The 23998-nt window shown below is 47.1% G+C and overlaps 1 protein-coding gene across 1 annotated transcript; it reads left to right on the top strand.

Annotated features, from left to right (window-relative positions):
• The first annotated feature begins 91 nt into the window (after positions 1-91).
• LOC101079525 (teashirt homolog 1-like) lies at positions 92-22745 on the top strand. The gene is made up of 3 exons (XM_011608996.2): positions 92-392; positions 563-1181; positions 18222-22745. Exons 2-3 carry the CDS (start codon positions 1142-1144, stop codon positions 21554-21556), a joined length of 3375 nt encoding a protein of 1124 aa, XP_011607298.1. The 5' UTR covers positions 92-392; positions 563-1141; the 3' UTR covers positions 21557-22745.
• Positions 22746-23998: the final 1253 nt, after the last annotated feature.

Genomic DNA, 23998 nt, shown 5'->3' with positions numbered 1-23998 from the left:
CGTCACGTTCCAACGAGCGCCACCGCGGCGAACAATTAGAGCGGCAGATTGACAGGTGGGCTCTGACTGTCAGGGTGACGCTTGTGGAGGGGTGGAGTAAAGGAGAGGCCGGAGAGGCAGCTGGATGTGTCTGTCTATCAGTGGGGAAGCTGTCTGAACGCACGGCGCATCACCGACGTGCGCACATTTCACTGCGGAGAATTCCCGAGGACGTTAGATGCGCTCCTTAGAATAACAGAAAAAAATACTAATAACAATAAATAAAAGACAAGCAGGACAACAATACCCCGCAGACTGCGGCTGAGAGGGCGGGCCCGCTGGCTCTGATTTCAGATGACTTTCAGTGAAATTCGTCAAGTGTCCGTGTTGACAATCGGACGGACGGCGTCTCTGTGAGTATTTCATTATCCGCGGGGGTGTTTTCAGGGGGGAAGCGACGGGGTGTGTGTGCGAGCTGCGGGCTTTTCTCCACGCACACACTTGACAGACTGACACACACTCACACCCAGCTCGACTAACGTGTCACTCTTTCCTTTCTTTTTTCCTGATTTCCTCCCGAAAGACCGTAGCGGAGCCTCGGAGAGCGGAGCCGCCACCTGGAGCCGCCGAGCGCAGTTCGGACTCAATTTTCATTATTTTCTTCTTGTGCAACGCGGAAAGCACCGATTTGTCGACTTTGGCTTTGAACAGAGCTACGGAAAAGAAGTGCTGGTGAAATATTTTCTGCTGGAAACGCGGCGAGGAGCCCCGACTCTCCCGATCTCCCTCCTCGGTAGATCTGCGCACAGATTTTCCGCCAGTTTCACGCCGACCCGAGCTGCGATGAGTTTGTGTGCTCGGCAGAAGTTAACGGGCGAGCTCCTTTTGCTTTAAATGAACCGCAATTTATTTATTTTTCTCTGACCGGGACACTGATTTTAAGATGACCAGCAGTGACTGATCCCAACGCTCCACTTCCACGTCGCTTCAAAAATAAAAAGACTTTCCCACCCTCGCCAGGGATCTACACTTTAAAGCAGCAGCCCGAAGAGCCGAGGACACGCTGCTGGCTGTGATTTGATCTGCTTGCATCGGTTCCTCCGCGGCTCGTCCGCTATTTTGTTCTCTGCATGAAAAGTCAAGTGGAAACTCTTGCAGCAGCATGCCGAGGAGAAAGCAGCAAGCGCCGCGGCGGTCATCAGGTAAGCCCCGGCCCTCCCTATAAACACACACATACACAAACACACACACCCCCACCCCCTCCCCCAACTGAAAACACAACAACGGTGTGCACGCAAACAGAAGTTTTGCGCATTCGACGCGCGGCGACGATAATGTCAGCGGTTCCGCCGCTGCGCGTACTTTCCCCAACTCTCCAGCGGCGCATAATAAGTTGCTTTTCTGCTCGCCTGAGCCACGTTCGACTGGCAGCATCATTGTTTTTCTACGCGGTCACGCATCGGTGCCAATTCCGCCTGTGAGAGATGAATGCGCTCAGATGCGCTTCAGCCGCAGCGCTTTAAAGCTGATCATCCGCTGTAGTTGCCAGCTTCCATGTTCTCCACACAAAGCTCATCTTATCTCATTTTTACAGGCTAAAGTGTTTGATGTGCTGGTGCCGGCTTGGAAAAAAAACGAAAGGGGGAGAAAAGAAAGAAAAGTGGCATATTTTCAGCTTGCGTTCCGCTCCGGGATTGCCATCTTTGATTTGATGCTTGATTGATCGCCTGTCATGTGACTGCCTTTGATCTATTCATTCCAGATAAGCATCAGTAAATCATTCACCATGGAGACACGCATGCGCCCGTCAGCCGGACTCCCTCAAAGAATAACTTTTTGCCCCTGCCCAGGAGCAAAGAAAAGACAAATTGAAAGAAAAGTTCTAAAGCAGGATAAATAGTTTGCGATTAATACCCGTCGGGGGGAGGAGGAAGGGGAGAGGAGGGGGAGGGGGAGAAGGTGCTGGGGCATGGCGAGATCACAGGGAGGCATCTCCCTCAGAAGCAGGCGGCTGCAGGGTGAAGTGGAGCGCCGACCTTTGATGGTCCCTCCTGTTTGACCTCTCGGGAGGAGGAAGTAAATGTTTGCATTCCGAAGCCTTGGCAGGGATTCAGGCGTAATAAACAAGTAAATAAAACCTAAAGTCACTACTGGGTCACTGGAAATGCCGGTCCGAACCCAGTCGAGCTGCCACAAAAGCGGCAGTCATGAAAGCAAAAAGCCAGAAACGATCTGGTTTTTTTGTCCAGAATCGAACGTCCGCCTGACGTCCGAGGAGATGTGCGTGATTGTCGTGCGTTTTCCAGTGACGGGGGGGCTTTGAAGTTGGCACAGTAATGACCAAAGCTGAATAAAACAGCTGTAGAATGTTAAGCAGGCGATGGAAATGTGAGGTTAAGCAGACCTAATCAAGGTTGTGACAGAGAGACTTTGAACTCGGCGGGGCTGTAATTCGGAATTGACACGAGGCTTCGGTGAAGGATGGAGGGAAACGTGCGTGAAGGCCGAGAAATGAGCATCAGAAGTTTGGAGGGGGGGGGCTGTTTCTCTCTGTTTTTGCAGCCTGTTTCGCTTGCACGCTGGTATTAATTAGATTTTCTGTTTTTGTGACAAACTCAACAGCAGTTTCATTGTTTCCACTTCCTGACATAAAGGCGATCCACACGCCTTAACACTTCTGCTCGCGCGCGCGTGTGTGTGTGTGTGTGTGTGTGTGTGTGTGCGCTCGAGGCTGCTTCCTCTGTGAAATGGCGCACACACCTATAAACGGAAGGCTATTTTTACATGCATTTCCAGATATTTCCACCAACCTTGATTTGTCACTTTGGAGTTGCACTGAAAGAAAAGAGAGAGAGAGAGAGAGGGATGCTTCAATAGCTCTTTGTACGCCATTTGAAACAGGCTCTGTTTCATCAGTCACAGTGATGATTTTAGACCCTGTAATGGTGCTGCAGCCTATCTGCTTTATGACCAGTGACAATACGTCAGTGTTCCTTCGTTCGGAACTTCATTAGCGCGTCTGTTAGTCTTGGCCGTTGAGTTCGGCGCGGTGTAATCTGAGCAGCGGCGGCGGCATTTTGCTGCAGTCATTTGTCGTCTTTTCTTTTCGGCCTTGCGTGGAGAGGTGTTCGAGTAGTTCCCCGAAAGGTAAACAGCGGGTTGACATCAAGTAGAAGAGGACGAAGAGCGTGGGAGGTCATGAGGTTATAATAGAGACGACATGTGTCTGCAACAATTTTTTCACTATTCATTGATTACTATTTTGCTTGAAGGCTTCCAGTTGAGTTTTTACCAGCTTTACTGTCTGACAGAAGCCGCGGAACAAAAAGAAACGCAGCTATTCTTGTCCCCATGTGAAGAAAACAACACAGAAACATACATATGACAGCTAAGCTAACCAGCAATGTGAGATATTGTGTGTGCGATAAACAAAGAAGCCATAATTCTGCATTTGCTTTGACACCGAGGTCTCACTTTTGGTCGCCGGTGGATAATTAATCGCATTGCTGCGTTTCTATTCCTGCTTTTAGTTTGACAGCCGCGCTATCTTAAATCAAACACTGACACACTTAGTAATGAATCTGTCAACTAATCAGTCAACATGTCAGCGTGATTATGGGGCGATGCTATGTGAAATTTACTCCACAGGATTTATAAAGGCCTAGCTGCAAAAATATGGATATGTAGAAAATAAAACCCCTTTGCTATTAAACACAACTGACAGGGAGGAGCAGGCGCAGCCCGACAGGGGGATGAAGCGGTGTTTTGAATTAGCATCTTTGTCCTTGTGTAGCTAGTTAGGTTGAATTAGGCAGGGTAGCGCTCTCCGATGTCTAAAAGTTTCTGAAACATTTGATCCACTGCTGGATTCTCATCTCCCCTGACAGCGTTTAGAGCAGCATCTGGACTGGCAGAATTAGCGCAGGCCACGGAGGGAGGATGTGCAGATGTCGTTTGAGAGATGCTTCAAATGATATTACATATTAAAGAAATGTTTGGGTTTCCCACATTTTAATCATCTGGCTTTTGTGTTGGGAGCCTTTACTGAACTCCACCCACACCTCACAAACACCAGCACTGTACCGCTGCTATGGCTGCCTCGTTGCTAACGGAGCCTCTTAATTATGACTTGAAGGAAGGAGAAGTTGAGCTTCCCCTCTCCGCGACAGCATCGTTAGCCACGGTACCTAATTATCCAGGTAGCTGACGGATCAGTGACAGGGCCCTTCCGATTAATGCTTACAAATTCAGCGAGGTGTCAAGTCTGCGAGCCGCCTCGATATAATCAAGTCAGTGTTAGCCACCTCTCACAGGCGAAGCCCCGGTTGTTCTGGTGTAGAGTCAACAGCAGAGGTTGACAGATGTGAAGCGATGTTGTGCTGGACACAAACACCCCCGTAACAAGGTTTGGAGTCTGAGCGTGGGTGTGTGCTCGCGCTCTCCACAGTTCCACGTGCAGCGCGGCTAGTTTTCTTAATAGGTAAAGAAAAAGGGACACTTCTAGAAGCGGCGCTGGCTGTAACTGTGCTGCAGATATGGGGCACGTCAGCCGCTCGCCAAACTTCGCGTTGAAAGACCTTCGCCAGGAGCCGCAGTTGAGCCGTGTGCAGGGAAAAGGCGTTATTAGAAGTGAAAAGTCCCGCATGTGTGTCTGCAGAGGCGAGGGGTTTGTGCAACCCGGCCGTGTGTGACGCTGATGGTGTGATAAGGCAGCGCGTGGAAAGCGTCATTAACAGGTGACATTGACTGAAGGAGCGCGTGGATGCATTCGCGATCCCACACTCCGCTTCCCCCGCCGTTTCATTTGCATGTGGCGTCGCAGGCGGGAGGCCTCCAGGAAATCAAAGACACGCACTAATACGCACTCCCGCCCGGCTAACATTCCGCGTCCTCGTCTTCGTAGAGGTTAAGTGACAAATGAAGATCGATGACTGCTCTTACGGAATCGAGAGGCTCGGATTGAAAATATGAGAGAATTAGGCCCGGCTGATGATGTAAAGGCGTTCGGCGCCGCAGCCGCAAGGGATAACTGTCCGAGAGCCTAATGAGGATCAGAGGAAGCGGGAAAACCTGGGGTTTCACTCGGGCGTGGCGCAAGGAGCCTCGGCGACGCAACGAAAACAAGGTCGTTTTGATGGGAATGGAGCTGATGAGCATCCACGCTCATAAACACATCCTGCTCCTGTTTGTCGTGTCTGGGTTTCTTTCTTTTTTTTCCAACCTTGGCTTCATTTCAAACCAGCTGCACAACAAAAGCTGTAATGTACGACATGCCTGCGTAATAAAAACAGGAATAATAACAATGAAACCGTTGATTTTAATGGCCTTGAGGGGGGTTCGAGCACTGGTGGGCTGACCAACAATCCACAAACCCAGACCATGCACAATTGCTTTCTTTTGTGTGCGTGCGTGTGTCACATTACACGTGACAAATCTACAAATTAGCCTAAAACCACAATTTAAAATAAGCTTTGCTATTTTTTTAATCTTATGATGCCTTTATTCATTCTTGAAGAGGAATTTGTTCGAGTTGAAGGTGCCTACTGGTAGAAGTTGCCAAATACAGCTGGTGCGACTCATTTTATTACACAAAAATGAGATGAATTGGCCAACAGTCGACACGCCGTGCGGCCATCTTGGATTTCCAACTGGCTTGACTCAGGGTCTGTCTGCGATTGTTGCACTGTAGCTACTAAGGACAGATGCTGCAGCTGCCATCAGACTTGCCCAAAGCTGCAACGTTTGCGTTTCCAGGCCCAAACTAGTCTTCAAAGTTGCGTTTCCTCTGGACGCCTCAGTGTGGACGAGCAGAAGTAGACGGCAAGGAGCGGCGTGAAGAAGCGATATCAGAAGTGACAGATGAACAAGCCTTGGATGGACGTTCTTCAGCAGCAGCTGTGATTGTTGCCATTGTGCTGACAGGTGTCAATTAAGAATAGCTGCTGAGCCCCCCTCCCCCAACCCTGCTGTTCTGTCCGTGTGTCTTTTGAGAAGTAACACTTTACCCTTGCTGCGGCTCTATCGTGGCCACAAAATGAGAGCACGGCAGGAGGGCTAATCAATATTTAGCATATTAGCAATTATTTTGCCCATTGATTCACAGCAGGGCAGCTAATCTCACCCTCGTGGTATTAGCTGCTAATTCCATGTGCCTATGGTGCAGACACGCCAGCACGTAAAGCTGCTGTGTTGCCAGGTGAACACAAAAAAGAGACAATGCTGGAGGTCAATTAGGATTCAGTCTCATATAACAACATTGTGCTTGTGGAAAATTAAAGAATTTTCCTTCCCGTTTTGTACCTCAACATAACGGGTTACTAATTAAAACGACACGAGACACTTTAGCTAAAGATGTACACATCTGATCCCTACCACTGCCTATAATGACCTAATTAAGTTGGAAACACATTGAAGATCCACATTAAATCAGGGTGTTCTCTTTCAGTCTTTACATTTTCAGGTGGAAACAGCAAATATCTCAAGTATCGACCGTCCCTTTACGCAGAAATAGTGTTTTCAGTCCCCGTAAATGGAGAAACCAAAAGTTTTGTGACGCTTGGTTACCTGCACAGGCACAAAACACACTGCCAACTAGTGGCCTGGCAGGGAAACTACAGCGTTCGAGTGTTCACATCACTCATTTTCAAAATATTCCCGTCTGAAAGCCTTACTTCTCGAAAACAGTGAAAAGCGATACATTTTCCAGCAGGTTTTTCTTGTGTAAACGGGAATCTGAGTGGACTCATATTGACATATTACATTGAAATTTGGAGCCGTGTAACGTAACCTGAGCTCAGGTCTCACCGTTGCCTCCTGTTTATCTCGGGAGGGAATAATAATACCGGCATTTTGCAGGAAGGCTTGACAAAAAGAGAAATCAGAGCCTCTGACTGCTGCAGGATGTTGTGAGTGAATATTATAACAGCAAAGTCATTTAGGTTCACAACAGAAGAATGAGTTCTGTAATGGACACTTGCATCATTTTATTCTATTTTCGATTGCTCGAAGAATGAGTGTGTATTCCTAGCGGTACCCAGAAGTATTTCACTTTATCAGCACTCGAGTAAAAAAAGCAGCTTCTTTTATGCTACATTGCGAGGGATAATTGCTGGCCTCAGCACATCCAAACCGTGCAATTAGACAAAAGTCTGGCAGAAATTTCCTTCCCCAAAGGAGTGTTTGTTTAACTGATAAGGTGGGCTGAGAAGCAATGAATATCTTTTTTGGATGCTTTCTCGCTGCAGATGAGTCATGGGGGAATAGATACAGTTAACAGATGACACTTTGTCCTTGGAGGTGGACGGCGGGGAAGGTCGCGCCGCAGCGGCACGGCGTGCCATCTCTCTTTCCTCCCCTCACCTCTTCATTTTTATCTTGGCCCCCTCGTATGGTTTTCGGGCCCCTCTTCGCGTCCTCCATAAGCCTTTTCTCATTGTCCTATCTGTCATCAATCTCTTTGGTACCGACTCAATTCTCCTGCAGCCTGCTCATGTTTGCTTTCATCTTCCTCCCTGTCTCTTGCCCTCATCTATCGCTCTTCCTCGCCGGATGCTCAGGAGCCAGTGAACTGGTTACAAGAACATGAACTCGGTGTCTGGAAAAGAGTGTAATTCCCTGTCAGGACTGCTGGCCTTGTTCTCCTATTCCTCTTCTTTTGTGTGTTCAGTAGTCTGGTTTTAACCCCCTCCTGCAGTCACCCTTCTAGCTTATTTAAAAATTCGAAAGGTCACAGAAATTTTCGGTTTCCTATCACCCTCTTTGAAGTCGAAACACATGACTGTCATGTAATTTCCAAGAGCCATCAGTTAGCCATAAAGCTAGCTGACCAGGAGGAGAATCAAAGCGCATTTTGTTGCTGGGTTCTGTTGGAGCCTTTCATTCAAAAGGAGCCCACCGGCCATCATCCGCTCGGGGGTAAACACACACGCAACAGTTGTCGGCGTGATGGGCAGTTGAAAGAGGATATAATGTCTCGGGATGCCGATCCATTTAGCAGCACCACATGCTGCCCTGGCAAGAAAAAAAAATTCCCCTAAATCTTTCTTGAGCCGTCGTTTCGTCTCAGACACTGACAGTCCCTGGGAGGGGGTACGGGCTAAGCTTTCTATAAGTCGTCTGTCTCCAGGACGACAGCAGGGGGTCTCTTGTACACCCGAATGTCTCCCACATCACTCACACAGCTCACCGAGTCTGTGATTCTGGCTGAATAAACTCCGGTTACACGCTAGCTTCAACATGTGAGCTGCAGGGTATTTGGGGACCTGCAGCCCACCTGAGCATCTGCTACTCGTCTTTGGTGTCTCAAACTATAGGTCAACACTTATTTATATGTAATTTTAATATGGTCACATTTTTGGTTGTTTTTTGTGGGTGTGGAAACAGCACAGAGGCAAAACAGGAACAAGTTTCCACTGACCCAGAAGCGCTTCTGCTTCATTTTACCAATTAGCAAATTGCTATTCAACTTTATGTGTACAGCAACTGCTACAATGAGGACTGTCTCGGATTTTCATACAGCTGCCCATTCTCAAGCCCATTATCAACCCCCACTCAGATTCCACCAAAAAATCAGCACCATTACTCTACGTGACCCGGGAGAAGCTGTCTGAGTTAGCTGGCAGAGGTGGAGTTGTTCATTTATCCACCCACCGCTGGACTGTCCTCAAACGACTTGAATGAGCCATCTAAAAAAAGTCTTGATGGAAGCTAACACTTTAGCGTAGCGCCTGCAGCACCAGCCCCGCAATCGTGACCAGATGAAAACGTGGAGCCCCTCCTCATGATCGTTGGAATCTATTTTGTATGGAGGGACGGCGCGTCTTCACGGCCGAGGCAAGAGAGCTAGACAGGGCCGAGCGAGGAGCTATTGTGTGTGCGCGCGAGGAGGGGCGTAAGAGGCTGGAAAAAAAAGGAGGAGAAAAAGAGTGACAGCAGACAAAAAAGAGCCAGGGAAGAAAAAAGAAGGGGGGGAGTGGAAAAAGAGGAGGCAAAACAACAGAGGGGTGAAAGAGAAATGACTAGAGGGGTTGAGGGATGGAGAGAGACATGAAAAAGGGAGAGAACACCAAGGCAAAGGGGGAGAAAAAAGAGAGACAGTGAAAGCAGTTAGTGGGGGAAGAACGAAAGGGGGGGATGTCACCCATGGCTGCCACTCATCACTCACAGCTTAATGACGCTATTTTTTTCCCCTTTTCCCGCTTCTTTTCCGTGGGAGAGGCTGGAGGGGGGTGTTTCAGCCAGCATCCAATCAAAGGGGGTCAAACAGAGTTCATATCATTCAGGTGGGACGAGGAAACCTCCGTGTGCAGGAGGACAAGGAGAGATGAGGGCGATTCCTCCGGAGGTCTGGAGCGGTCCTGTTCCGACGAGTCGCTTCGCAAAAATTCACTTTTTAAGGAGCCCGTCGGGCTGGGCCGGCGCTACAGCTGGACAGGACGGTTAGCGGGACCGCCGTGGCTGGATCCAGGCCTTCAGGAGCGTGCACGTTCAGCACATTTGCGAGGAGCGGCGCCTCTCGTAAAGTCGGAAAACACAGCCAGCCTTTTGCGTTTTACTGAGCTCAGGTGTGAACGCTTCATCCCCACGCCTGATGCTTGTTTACACGAAAACCACTCTGGTTTTCTGTCGCTTCCTTCTGGTGCTGGCCCGGTTCCTACTGCAACATTACACATTTGCTTCAGCACACGGGCGCATGTGTGTGTGTGTGTGTGTGTGTGTGTGTGTGTGTTTGCTGAGCTCCACTTGTCCTCTCACTCATTCCCGTTTCTGGGAAGCATCAGCCGTTTAAAACTCAAACGACAAGCCCCCCCCCCCCCCCCTTCGTTCTCCTCCTCGCACCAAATTTGGGGAACAGCTGGGGCGGCCATGGCGATGATTTGTCTCCCTCTGCCCGTCCGCTTGACAGGTTGAGAGCATGCACACGCACGCACAAATACTCGCTCGGCAAGACACGGACACTCACTAATAGTCGCATATACACACAATTAAACATTCAGTCAGTATGACGGACAGACAGGCACACACACGCACACACACACACACACACACACACATTCCCTTTATAAGGGCCATGTTCTCAGTAGGCTGCCAAAACACCCTGATTTCCTTTAGCCTGGGCGGCCATACATCAGCTCGGGGCCTCCCAGCCCGGATGGCAGGGGCTGACAGAATGACATGTGTCATTTATCAAACGAGGGGCGCCAGGCCTCAGGAACAGAACAGACCACCGCGTGACAAAGCCCCCGGAGAGCGCCCCTCCACTCGCAGCGAGGGGAGCGTGTCACGGGATAGACACTGACAAATCTGCAGAGATAGAACACACATGGATACACGCTGACGCCGACACACGGGCGGAGGAAACAAACCAAACGAAGCGACGCCAAAGCTGTAAAGAAAGTTCAAAGAAAGGAAAGAGTGGGGGGGGTGGGGGGGTACATGGAGCCAAAGCGTCTCCTGTTGCCAGCAGCGGGCCCGTCTATGTGCCCGTCCTTTTTAATAAAGAGAAGAAACTCTCTTTCTTGGCAACAGCCAAATCCACGCAGCCACATACTCACAACATCCCCCTTTTCCTCTCTCCACTCCACCCCCATTCACTCCCTCCGTTCATTTGTCTTCATAAGCCTAATTTATTTTCTCTGCCAGATGAAAGCTGACAGCCATCAGTCTCTCACCCCCCCCCCCCCCGCACACACACACACACACCTGACCCCCCGACGCAGAGGCGAAGCGCGTCAACGCGAGCACACGCAGCGGCATAACTCTGTTCCTGCTTTTTATTCATTTACCCCTGTGCTGTTTTATTGCGCGCGCAGGCCGGATTAGCTCACAGTGCTGCGAGGTCAGCTCTGCAGTCACGTACCCTCTGGTTTACCCCCGTCCTCCACCCCCCCACCTCCGCCGCCAACCCCTCCGAACCCTCCCATTAACATTACTGAAGATGGATGCGTCTTCATAGCCCAGATTGATTGCGGATATGGAGTTATGGTGCCATTTATGTGTGTAAGTGTGAGATGGAGGGCACTTTAGGAGGCGGCACCGGGAGCTGAAATGTGAGGGAGGCAGGCCTTTTCTCTTTTTTTTTTCTTTTCTTTTTTTTTTCCAGAACCTTCCAGCCGTTAGTTGTCTGTCCGCAGTCTGATATTGTGCTCTGTTGAAGGATTGCTTCCTCTCTTCCTGTCTCTCTCCCTCTGACTGTGAAGCTGTTCATAGCCATTGTGCACCCTCACGCACACACACACACACACAGGCGTGCATAGTCACACACAGTTGCAATTAGAGCGAGATGGTTACTGATACTCGTCCACTTTGAGAACACATAATTTACTGACTTTCTCCAGGGACTCTTTTTCAGCCACTAATCCCTCCTCCCTCCTATCATTTCTTCTTTTGTCGCTTTATCACCACAGTCGTTGGGAAAAAGGGTGGAAAAAGAACTCCTCGCAAGCGCAGATGGAAACACCAGAGAGTAGTGCTGCAAGCTATGCTTGTGTTGCATGGATTTTTGGTTTTGTTTTTGTTGTCCCACCATGCCGCTAATCACGCTTTTAATGCCAAACGAGGGTTGAAACGGAGCGGCGCGACGCTGTCCAGACTGCGGCGCTCACTCGTCACAGGAACGGGCAGAACGAGAGAGAGAATGTGGCGATGCATAAAGTATAATGGCCCGCCGGTATTTCCCCGAAGACGCGTGCGGTTAAAAGCACTAAAATGTTCAGGGACATTTTTGTTGTCCTGAGCAGCCCTGTGCCTGGAGGCTTTGTGAATCTAATTAATTTCCCTGAAGTGACTTTATGGTTTTTAAAGTTCTAATTTCTTTGTCTGTCATTGTTTATGTTGGGGGAGGGATGTGAGTCAGGTCTCCGAGGACCTGTGCTCATCAAGTCGAGTCCCTGCTTTTTTATTTTTTCAGTCCCGTGATGCATATCTGGTTCTTGGCTTGTTTTTTCAAGCATGCATGAGCGTGCTTGTGCTTTCGCCTTGGACAGTCTAGATAAACCTCACAGGGATGCCAGTCATTCGATTTGCTCTCAGGTGACCATGTGACCCCGCACAAAAGTTTCACTTCCACTTTTGGTCAATTTTGACGTTTGAATTCGACAAAATAAAGTCGCCCCGGCCGCTGACCTTCAACCCCAAAATGCCACAGGATGCATTAGCAGCAGCTAATCTACCCCGATTGTGTTCGATGTGTTTCTCCAGCTGCAGCATCGCAGCGTGCACTGGGAGCGTGCACTGGGAGCGTCCCAGGAGCGGGCGCTCCACTCTGTGGAGAGTACGTAGGAAGTCTTTATGTGACTGAAGCTATGTCAGTCTGCAGCGCTGAGCTAATCGCCCCAGGCGGGGACTTCCTGAAGCTGCGTGCAGCTGTGACAAGCTTGTCACAAATACAGCAGACGTTTAGGACTAAATCTACAATCTGATGACACCAAAAACACAAACAAATACATTTAAACCTTTAACCCAAATGTGGATTCACTTGATAATGAATTTCATACCTACTGTAAAAGGTAACCATGCTATGGAAGTATTAGCATTGGGTTAACACAACATCTGTGTCTAATGGCTACTCTCTATTTTTCTGTCTGTCCTCGAGTTTCCTGTTCGGTGTTTCGCCCCAAAATGGATGGTCTTGTTGAATTGAGGGGAGGTCTGACAGCATGGAGTGGGTTGATTGATAGTGTATTGTGCAACTAGACTTTGTTGGACAGAGCTGTTCGGGTTATGACCCCATATTGGCCCAGGGTCTTCTTCTTTTCTGACATTTTATTTATTCCCAGCGCTGTTTTCTCTTCCTACCTACCCTTTGTTACTGGTATACAAACAGAGACACACAAGTACACGCCATACATGTACGTTCAGACGGTAAACACGCTTCCTTTGTGGCCCCTCTTCCCGGTTTCCTCGCAGCGCTGAACTCATCATTGTTGCCGTCATTCATTCTCTGCTGCTTCCTTTCTTCCTTCCGCTGCCCACTTTGCTTCTTTAGGACAGGTTTTGTCCCATTAGTCAGTTCATCAGGTTTCATTTAACAGCCCCCATTCATTCTGCCTGAAACGCGAGAGAGAACCTCGGAAAGAAAAAGGCAACAAAAAAAAAAAGAAAAACGTTCCTAATAGACAAATCTGCTGAATTTAGCGGTCGCCCACCAGCTCTTTCCAGCCACGGAACCGACTCTTTTCTGCAAAGTTAACCAAATCACCACGCATCCCGGTTTAAACTGTCGCTTGTTTTTGCCTTCAATGATTTTCTGCTTCTATTCTCCACACAACCATAGTGATTTATGGTAATTATCCATCTTTGGGGTCATCCATCAACTGGTTGTTGCTAGGCAATGGGAGCAGCTGTTGTTTAGTCAGAGGAAGCTCCACTGTCAGTGGCAATGCAGGTGAACTCAATAGATGGCATCTATAAAGGGAAGAAATGTTACTTTGGTAGCCTGGACCCTTTAAAATTCTTTCAATTTAGGTGACACCTCTTGTCTCTTCCTGGGAATGTCGCGAAGAACGTTATTAAATACATTAAATTGTCTTTAAACGGAAAACTGACGGAATGCTTTTAAAAAAACAGAATGAAATGAAAAGATGTGATCATATTGGCTTGGCTCTATTTAACAAATGCCTGATGGAGTTTGCCTTGAATCAGAGCCTGGCATTGGTTGCGTAAATCTCACTCATATCATCTTTAATTAGCGTTAGCGATTCTATATCGTACTTTGCCTGAAAACAAACCAGATGGTTTGAAAAGCACTGAACTGCGTTCGATTGCTGGGTGTGGGGGCTTTGGCAGGAAAGCCAAGCAGAAAAGGGGGCTGGAGTCGGTAGTGCCGATGAGCTAATGGCTGTTGTTTCATCTCAGAGCAAGCAGGCACTGACAGTTCAGGGAAAAGGGTGATTTATAGACCGCAGTCACTGTCATGGCGTGTCAAAACTGGCTCTGGGAGATATGAGGAAATGGGCAAAAGAGGCAGGGGGGAAACAAAAAAATAAAACAGGAACGGCCACTGCAAAGCAATTCGAACGATATCTGGAAATTATTTTCTTTAGCTGTTGGTTTCATCTCTAATCTGTTCGGCGAGCAGTTATCATTTGCTCCCTCTCTGTTGAACACATACTGTACTCAGAGTGGCCTAATGAAGCTTAGCCAGGGGTAAAATGCATTGCCTATGTGACCCATTTAAAAAGGCTATTAGCATAATATGAGTTCAAGTAATTGCAAATTACTTGGAACATGTTTGAAAGCCCTCAGGACTGTCCGAAAGTTGAGGAAAAGGTAATTTAATTTAATGTGTCTTCTTTATTGAATCCAGACAGGAACACAAATTCTGTGCATGAACAGGAAATAGGACTTAAAAAGCCAACTCTGCTAGCTGCTAGCATGAGGAGCAAACTCCTGTTTTGATTTCCTCGACCGGAAAGCATCGTGGAAGCTGAGAAGGTGGATTTGTACAACACACAAGCTTTCAGAAGCCCTGGAGCTATTGTGCCATATGGTGCTCTGTTCTATGTGGGCTAGAGAAGGGTGGGGGCCATGGCAGGGGGATGCTAGGTGGGCTTTTTTTTTGCCTGGCCAAATAAGATGTGGGTTATATTATGAATTACAGGAGGTTTCTGTGGTAACAATTCAAGAAGTAATCGAAAGTGAAGCCAAAATTCTAGAGTTCCTCATCTTTTTTGGCTAAATGTAGTTGTCATGACGTCTGGGGAACCAGAGGGGTGGAAGATGGCACCAGAATTGGCTCCTCTCCTGCAGGTCCCTCTTCCTGTTTTGGAGCATCAAAGTCTAAAACTGTCTGACTCAAATTTCTTCATTATTACAACTCGTTAATGTGCAGTATCAAACAGTGACAGAGCAGGTAAGCTCCAGCTGTAGACACGGGTCAGAGCAGTGAATTGGGGGCATGTTTAAATTAGCAGTAGTTAAATTAGCATTAGCTCTCAATTAGAACGCTCAGATCGTGCGTGCTAAATGAGGCAAAGTGCAGAGTTGCATCCAAGTCATTTTATAAACAGCAATGAGATTTTAATGGTTTGGATTTCTGCAAAACTACAGAAACCGTCAATTAAGTAACTAGTGGCAGTGGCTTCATTTTGGGCGTCGCTAAAGAAGAAAGTATAAAGATGTGTTAATCAGAAAAGTTGTGTCGAGGCTAAAGACGAGCGCCTCGCCATGTCCACAGAGAAGTCTAAAGAGATTGTCAGGTCCCTCGAAACCAGGGCAACAAGAAAGAGGGGGAAAAATGGCAAGAATGAAGAGGACAGGGGGGAGCAAGGAGAGACATAGATTGCCTGACATACTAAGCATCACCATAATTGGCTTTTCTACATGATAGGACAGAGGAAATAATAATGTCATTTTATTTACAGCCTTCTCTCTGCTGAAACGCGCACACACTCATGCACACCGTACAGGTCAATGACACACACTGATCAGGCCTGTCCAAAGCCATCAGAGGTGAGTGGCAGGGAATAGAGGGGCCGGTGACAAAGCGAAACGGGGGAAAGAAATAAGACTGCCACGCCGGAGCTCCAGTTTTGAAGGGTCGCTAAACGGTGTGAGGGAGCCTTCTCCGGGCGCCCGGCTCCAGAGGCAGCGGCCGGACACGCCGGGTAAATCAGCTGGGTGAAAGCTGGCGGAATTGGACATTAGCGCCGCAAATGAGAGGCAGGATTGCCCTCTTCAACGAGACAACATGAATAAATGAAGAAGGGTTGGAAGGGGGGGGGTGTTTGGGGTTTGCAGGAAGCAACTCAACTGATCTGACTTGGATTATTTGTTTGGACTGGTTCCATTCAAAAATATTGGGATTCTTTGCTGTTTCATTTCATTGGCTTTCCTTTTTATTGTGTTTTAAGTTCATACACATCCCAGTAGATGCCATCTATCTTCACTCACAGAGCCTCTTAGATGCTAGTTTATTTCATTTATTGTTGTTGGATCAGTTATTGGTGTCGTCTGATGCTAAAACTCAGGCCTTCATATGCAAATGACCAGTCCAGTAGTCAGTCAGGGTTCAGCTTAGCACAATATTTAGATCAATATTGTCACATTTCTGTGCCTTTTTACCATCAAGAAGATCTCCCAATTGTTTTGTTAAGTGTGTTTGTGCGTGTGTGTGTGTGTGTTTGTGTGTGTGTGTGTGTGTGTTGTCAGGGACTCCCACTGTGGTGTCACCTGTCTGCAGCAGGAAATCCTGGACTCTGGGCACAACAATGGTGACAGGCTCCTCTCCCCACGCAGATGGCTCCCCCCCCCCCCTCCCCCCCCCGACAGATACCCGACACGAGCGATCGGCCACACCTATGTCTAATGTGGAATTCCTGACTCTCTCTCTCTTTTTCACCTGAGATCTCGGTTTTGTCGCCCTGTAACTTCTCTCTCACGTGTTCCGGGCTGAGGCGCACCGACGGCGCCTCTTTTCCGCGTCTTTTCGGAACTTCTCTATTGCCCGTGCTGCTTGACAACACAAAGTGGGCTTATGTTTTTGACTGACAACCACAACAGACACCTCCACTCCCCCACCCCCACCCCCTCCACCCCGGTTTAATCCCCTCCCCATCCCTCTCTGCCTCCCTCTCCTCTTCCTCTTTTGTTCTGAGTGACGCTCGAAAGCCGCCGTGTCAGCATCTTTTCCATCTCTGATTGCCTTATTAGCCGGCGGTGGCACCCGCAGCTTTTCTGACACAGATGGTGAAGGAGGAAGAGGAGGAGGCTCGGCCAGGAGTGGGGGAGCTGACTTGTGTTTGTTGTTGTTACTTCCCCTCCCTCCCGCCGCTCTCGCTGCTTGTTTGCGTGGACACTGACACCGCGGGCTGACACTGACACACTCCTGACACTGACGCCTGTCAAGGCAACATACGGAGGCTGGCGGGGAAGGACGGGAATTTAGTGTTAGTCTCGGCGCGTGAACCCGTGCACGCGCGCGCGTTTGTACTGCTGTCAGGTTTCCCTCACGTCGTCAGCTAAGCTGCTTTGTCTTAAACTCCACCACATTGACTCTGAATAGGTTTAGTCTTGCATTTATTTCAATACAGTGAGCTTCGTCTTGATGGGCAGGTTGAAAGAAACCGTGCAGCTGCAGTCGCAAAAGGGTTAACATCTACTAATTTAGTGGTCGAGTAGAGTGAATGTTTTCATCTTGTGTAATTAAAAGCTTCAGAAGGGTTTAATTAGAAAGGGTAAGGTTTTATTTTGAGTGCTTGCGGGGGGGGGGGGGGGTATTTTTTGTTTTTTCCTCACACAAATATGCCTTTAAATGCACACAAAGCAGAGGGCTGCAGCTGCTGAACCTTCAGCGTTTCCCAGGCAGTAGTAACTGGCACCTCGCAAACATCAGGTATCACGTCCATTCCGATTATGGGATGGAGAGCTACATGCTGTTTGAAGCTGACAGCACATCTGCCTCCTCGGTGGAGACTGATTCTGGCACTTTAGACATGCATCTTTGGAGGACTGAAAAGGGGAAGCTGCCTCTAATATTCCCTATTAATCTGCTTCCCCGGCTCGGGTGTAAACCTTTAAATATTTCCAGTGTAGTCTATTTTTTCCAGTCATTTTCTTATTCTGTGATTTATTTTGTCATCGGGGGATAAATTTAATTATTGAAGTGAACGGAAAAATGACAAGAAGGAACGGCGGCCATTTTCCACCGCTATACTGTAAAACGCCACGTGTTCGTTTAAAATGGCACATTTGAAGCCGGGAGTACTCGGGGAGCGTAAGCAGTAACAACACAGCTTGTCATGTCCACTGGCCATTTCCTAGCGTCACGCTGTGAGAACTTCCACAGTCGATGCCAAGTTGACTCCAGCCAACTGTGGCTTGGCAAGCCCGAGGCAGCTGGCATCTCTCTACCACTATCTCTTACTTGTGAATCCATATTATATGTGACATGCTGGACTTATTGAGCAAATCAAAGTCAGTAATATATCTGGGCTTTGTATACCATGGGAGAACAGATACTGCAGCTACATGCAGGATTCTGCGTTCTCTCTCTCTCATATGGAAGCCTTTTTCCCCCATCTTTTTCTCTTATTTACCTTGGTTTAAGAATTGATGCTTTCATTCATTGCACTAAGGGGGACTGCCAGTTCAAATATATGAATGTTTGGTACTTATCACAATGCTGTAGGATTGTTTACATAGTAACTGTGGTGAATGCACGACGGGTTTCATTCTAAAGTACCAGAAAATACAATCATCAACTCATCTAACGCCACCGTTTCCCTCCTCTGTTTTTCTTGCAGCCTATGGACCTGAGGACAATTTCAAAGATAAGATTGATGAAGAGGAACCTCTGCAAGATGACGGCCTCTCGCTGGATGGTCAAGACGCAGATTTTCTTTTCAATGATGAAGAGGATGCAAAAGATCATTACAGCTGCCAGAACTCTCCCCTCAGCAATGGGACGAACCCCGATGCTGGCTATGCCTCCCCGCTCAGTACGACCAGCGATCAAATGCTGGATCTTAAGGCAGCTTCCTCCATTAGCGACCAAGAAAAGATAAAGGAGACGTTAGGGGCAAGCACAGAGTCCATCAATGGCCTCTCTGTGCAAGACAGTCTGGCACAAATGAAAGCTGTCTATGCAAGCCTGATCTCTGATGCCTCCTGGTCCAGCATGGCTGTGGACATGCTTAAGCATAAGCAGGGGCACAATGATGCCGCTAGCAATGGCAACGTTACCAATCATAAAGCTCGTAATGGCTTCCTGAACAGCCACAGCCCAGGCAACATTCATCTGAAGAGCAGATGCAACACTTCCAATGCCTCAAGCACTAATATTATTAGCACCAGCAGTACTACCACTAGAACAGTGTCCAGCAACAGCACCAGTGGTACAAGTGTAAGCTCTAGCAGCGCGGGCGGACTGGCTTATGACTGGCACCAGGCAGCATTGGCAAAAACCTTACAGCAGACCACATACCAACTCCTTCCAGAGCCTAGCCTTTTCAGCACTGTCCAGCTTTACAGGCAAAATAATAAGCTGTACGGCCCTGTGTTTACAGGGGCCAGCAAGTTTAGGTGTAAGGACTGTAGCGCAGCCTACGACACTTTGGTAGGCCTCACAGTGCATATGAATGAGACGGGCCACTACCGCGATGACAACAAGGATGCTGATGATGACAGAAGCAAGAAGTGGTCCAAGCCACGGAAGAGGTCCCTGATGGAGATGGAGGGCAAAGAAGATGCCCAGAAAGTCCTCAAATGCATGTACTGTGGGCACTCTTTCGAATCGCTGCAAGACCTCAGTGTTCACATGATCAAAACAAAACACTATCAGAAAGTGCCTCTAAAAGAACCAATGCCAGCGCTCACCTCCAAGCTGGTACCTACAACCAAAAAAAGAGCATTCCAAGACATGATGTCTCCGAGCTCACCAGAGTCTATCTCCTCTGGCATACTCTTAGGAGAACCTCCTAAAGACCAAAAAGTGGCCAATCCTTATGTCACGCCAAACAATCGATACGGTTACCAGAATGGTGCCAGTTACACGTGGCAGTTTGAAGCACGCAAGGCACAAATTCTCAAATGCATGGAATGCGGAAGTTCACACGACACTCTGCAGCAACTCACAGCGCACATGATGGTCACAGGACACTTCCTTAAGGTGACCAATTCAGCCTCTAAAAAGGGTAAACAGTTGGTTTTCGATTCAGTTATTGAGGAGAAATTCCAATCAATTCCTCTTCCACCAACTACGACACGACTCCCAGCAAGCAATGGGAAGTCACAGCCCAACTCCCCAGGGCAGCCTTCCAGTCCCGATGAGGAGAGTGAAAAAAAGAAAAATGAAGAAGCAGTGGAGGAGAAAATGGAGACCAAGGAACCTCAGAAAAATATAAAAGAGGAGAAAGAAGATCCAACTGAAAAGCCTGATAAACAACACAAGACCAAATCTTACCAATACTTGAGAGAGGAAGACTTGGAAGAAACTCCCAAAGGGGGCTTGGACATCTTAAAGTCTTTAGAGAACACTGTTTCAAGTGCAATCAGCAAGGCTCAAACAGGCACACCAACCTGGGGTGGATATCCCAGCATCCACGCTGCCTATCAGCTCCACGGATCCTTGAAGTCCATCTTGCCCTCAGGTGCACAGGTTCAACCTTTGTTCAGCAGCAACAGTCTAAAGGTCCTGTCTGCTGATTTAAGCACTCTGATCCATTCGCCAACCAGTCCCTCCCCACCCCCAAGCCATAGGAGCAATGTTCTGGCCATGGAAGAGCTAGTGGAGAAGGTGACAGGGAAAACTTCAGCAAAGAATGAAAAGGATGACAAATTCCCAGACAACAAATGCAAATTGGCAAAATCTCCTTTGCCGAATCCAAAGGACAGACGGTCTTCACCCGATCTAGAAAACCTCTCAAAGGTGGCGAAAAATTCTGTAGTCGATATCAAGAGTGAGTCAAGAGGCAGAGAAGGAGAGCAGACAGAGAGCAAATCAGAAACCCTGATGAAGAGCGAAGCCAAGTCACCAAAAAGCCCTCTGAGCAATGGATGCAGTAACCTGAGCATCATTACTGATCACTCAACCGAACAACCACTTGTCAGCCCTCTCAGTGCCCTGCAGTCCATAATGAACAGCCACTTGGGTAAAGCTGCAAAGGTGACCACCCCTTTCATAGACCCCTTCGCAATGCTTTACAAGATGAACGCCAACTCTGTGCACATGAAGTCAGCAGAGACTTTGAGCCAGAACCAGGACGACGATGACCAGCCCATGGATTTGACCAAATCCAGAAACTCAGATTCAAGTACAACCAGGGCTGTTTCTGTTCCAAACAGCAACGACAGAGTCAACAACAGCAAAGCAGTTTGCAAAAATTCACAGACGTCGTCTCCGGCTCTGCGGGAAAACGCTTTGATGGATATTTCCGACATGGTCAAAAATCTAACTGGCCGTTTGACACCAAAGTCAACAACTCCTTCTTCCATCTCTGAAAAATCGGACCTGGACGGCTGTACTTTAGATGACAGTTTGGAGGAACTGTCTCCCATTCAGAGACGGAAAGGCAGACAGTCAAACTGGAATCCCCAACACCTTCTAATACTGCAGGCCCAGTTTGCCTCGAGTCTGAAGGAGACTCCAGATGGAAAGTTTGTGATTAGTGACTTGGGACCTCAAGAGAGGGTCCACATATGTAAATTCACTGGTCTGTCCATGACTACTATCTCACATTGGCTGGCCAATGTCAAGTACCAGTTAAAGAGGACAGGGGGGACTAAATTCCTAAAAAATATTGACTCTGGCCAACCTCTGTTTTTGTGCAGTGACTGTGCTTCCCAGTTCAGGACTCCCTCTTCCTACATCCATCATTTGGAGTCCCACCTTGGGTTCACCCTGAAGGACCTTTCAAAGCTTTCCATAGATATATTAGAGCAGCAGGCAGTCGGCAGAATGGAGGATAGGACTCTCGGCTCCTCTGGACTGACGGAAGAAGACACCGGCTCGATCCATCAGTGCAGACTGTGCAATCGGACATTTGTCAGCAAACATGCAATCAAACTGCACCTTTGCAAGACACACGGCAAGTCCCCAGAGGACCATCTTATCTTTGTGAAAGAATTTGACAAACAATGAAGAAAACGCTGAAAGCAGGACAGGTTACCGTTGCACTATAACTCTAAGCTGCAATCTGTCATTAGAGACAGGGCCACCAGTGTTGTTAGCACACAACATGGTAGCTTTGATACTACATACATACTACATACCATATATAGAGAGGACGTGTCCTCACATTGCAGAAGCTTCTAGCTACATTATTAACTCATATTTTCGGTGACTAAAGTGCCACATGGGGTGCAGCTGCCGTGGCACTTTGTAGTCATTGATTGTTGCTTTCCTAATGCACTGCAACTTATCTGAGCCTTTGGGAAAAGTCCATTTGTTGTTTTAAAACTGGACTATGCTTTTATTTTGATCACAGATTTTTTTTAAGGACTATATTTCAACACCCGTTGCTTATTATTTATGAGTTTGTGCATGTTTCTTTTTATAAAAAAAAACAAACAGTGAGCTTGTATCCCTGTTTAACAAGTTATGGACATAGATGTTTGTATATTGTTTGCCATGTGAAGAAAAGTTTAAGATGAGTTTAGCACTTTAAATAAGTGTACATTGATGAAGACATAAATGGGGTAAAAGTGAAAACATCACCCTATTGAGTTCTAATCAACATGGCAGTATGCAGCTCTCCATATGATACTGTTTTGTATTTTCCATTAAAACAAAAAAAAAAGAAAGAAAATGTCACAAAATATCTAGAATATTTCTTTCTGAAGTAAAATCTAATTTCTTGGTCCATTCAACATGTATAGTATTTCTGTTAGTAGCCTGCCAATTTTATTATTGTGAAGCTACAGTTGTAAAATGAAGTTTAAGATTAATTGTATCAATAATCAGCAGGTATGTATACATGTATGTCAGCATATCTGGCTCTTAACAGTTTAACATATTTGTACTGTGTGCATTTATATGATGTTATTTTGTAGACAAAAGCTGTCGGGGCGGGGCTGAAATGTACATAAGATTCTTGTTGGACCACAGTGTCATTTTTCAGTGAAAAGTGGGTCCTTCAATGTGGTTTACATCAAATGACAGAACTTTACTGGTATCTGCTCTGATGTGAGGTGCTGTACATAACAGTGGGGGGAGAAAAAGAAATTCTCACACAGCGATGGATTCCAGTTTTGTTTTTTGTTTCCATCAGGATTAAAAATGGCATTCTTTTATTATCAGTTGTAAAATAAACTCCATGTCTTGGAACAAACTGGTGTTGTCTGAGCAATTCTGTGTGTGAAATTGAGTCAAATGCACAAAAAGAAAGATAACAATATCGCATTCTGTGCTCTGTATTACAGTGATTTTTCCCTTTTCCAGTAGTGGCATTTTTATTTGGATTTTAGGAGACGTTTCTCTTCTCGTCGAGGCTACGCAAGTTTTACCAGCACAACCACTTTATTTTTCAGGCTGGCCAAATTGGGACACGACAGGCCTGTTAAAATCTCCATGAATTTCTCCCCTTCTTAACGTGCTGCAGCTCACGCTGGACCGTGTCCAGAACCCACTGAGAGAACATTGTGAGTTTCTTGCCATGAGCCACAGACATTAGCAATCTGGGCAATTTGCAGAAGATTGGCCTTGCTTTCCCAGGCATCTTATGCTAAGCTAACAATAGCATGTTTTTTGGCACCTTCTGCTCAGGGGGTAACTAGGATAAGTTGGAGCTACTCATAGAGTTAGCCACACTGCTAGTTGTTTAGCTGAGAATCCACATCCTCGAGAGGATCGTGTCATCGTGAGCATGGAGAGGACTCAACTTTGAGAAAGGATTCAATGCTATGTGTGGTTATTTTAGCTCTCAATCACATGTTATCACATTGGTATTAACTACAGCCAAAAGGCATTCTGGATACATTTAGGATGCCCCACATTGACCGACCCATTTCCAAAGATCACCATTAAAAATAAAATTTTTCCGTGCGTCAACCACATCATTCAAATGATGAAAAGTTCCTATATTAAACTTGTACCAACATCTGCGTAAACAATCAATTATTTTTATGGGAATTAGTCCAGTTCTTTTCCTGCTAATATATGTTTTGTTATCAAAATTGTGACTTTGGAAATCTGATTAAATTTCCAAATTGCTATACAAGGAGCACCTGCTGCATTGATAAATGACTGAAGGTTTCTATTCTTGCGCCTTAATAGTACATGTTGGCACATATGCTGGTAAATTAAGTTAAATTCTCAATTCAGAAAGGCGACCAACTCCAAGTGGGTGAGGGTATTTCAAGTAGAGACATAATCCAGGGCAGGATGAAAACTTAATACAACAGCGTCAAAAAAAAAAGAGCATGATTTGACTTTGGTTTAACGGAGAGCTAAGCTTTATAGTTCTGCTAGTGAGACACCTGATAAAAGAGGCCATGGCATGTCTCCACTGAAGGTATTTAAGTCGACATGCTCCCACCCCACGCATCTCTTGAACGTTAGCCTGAGGCATTTTCCCCAAGAAAC

The sequence above is a fragment of the Takifugu rubripes genome, chromosome 12 (genome assembly GCF_901000725.2).
Source record: "Takifugu rubripes chromosome 12, fTakRub1.2, whole genome shotgun sequence".
Lineage (NCBI taxonomy): Eukaryota > Metazoa > Chordata > Actinopteri > Tetraodontiformes > Tetraodontidae > Takifugu > Takifugu rubripes.
The sequence above is the reverse complement of the archived record's forward strand: the minus strand, read 5'-3'. Positions and strand labels throughout refer to the sequence as shown.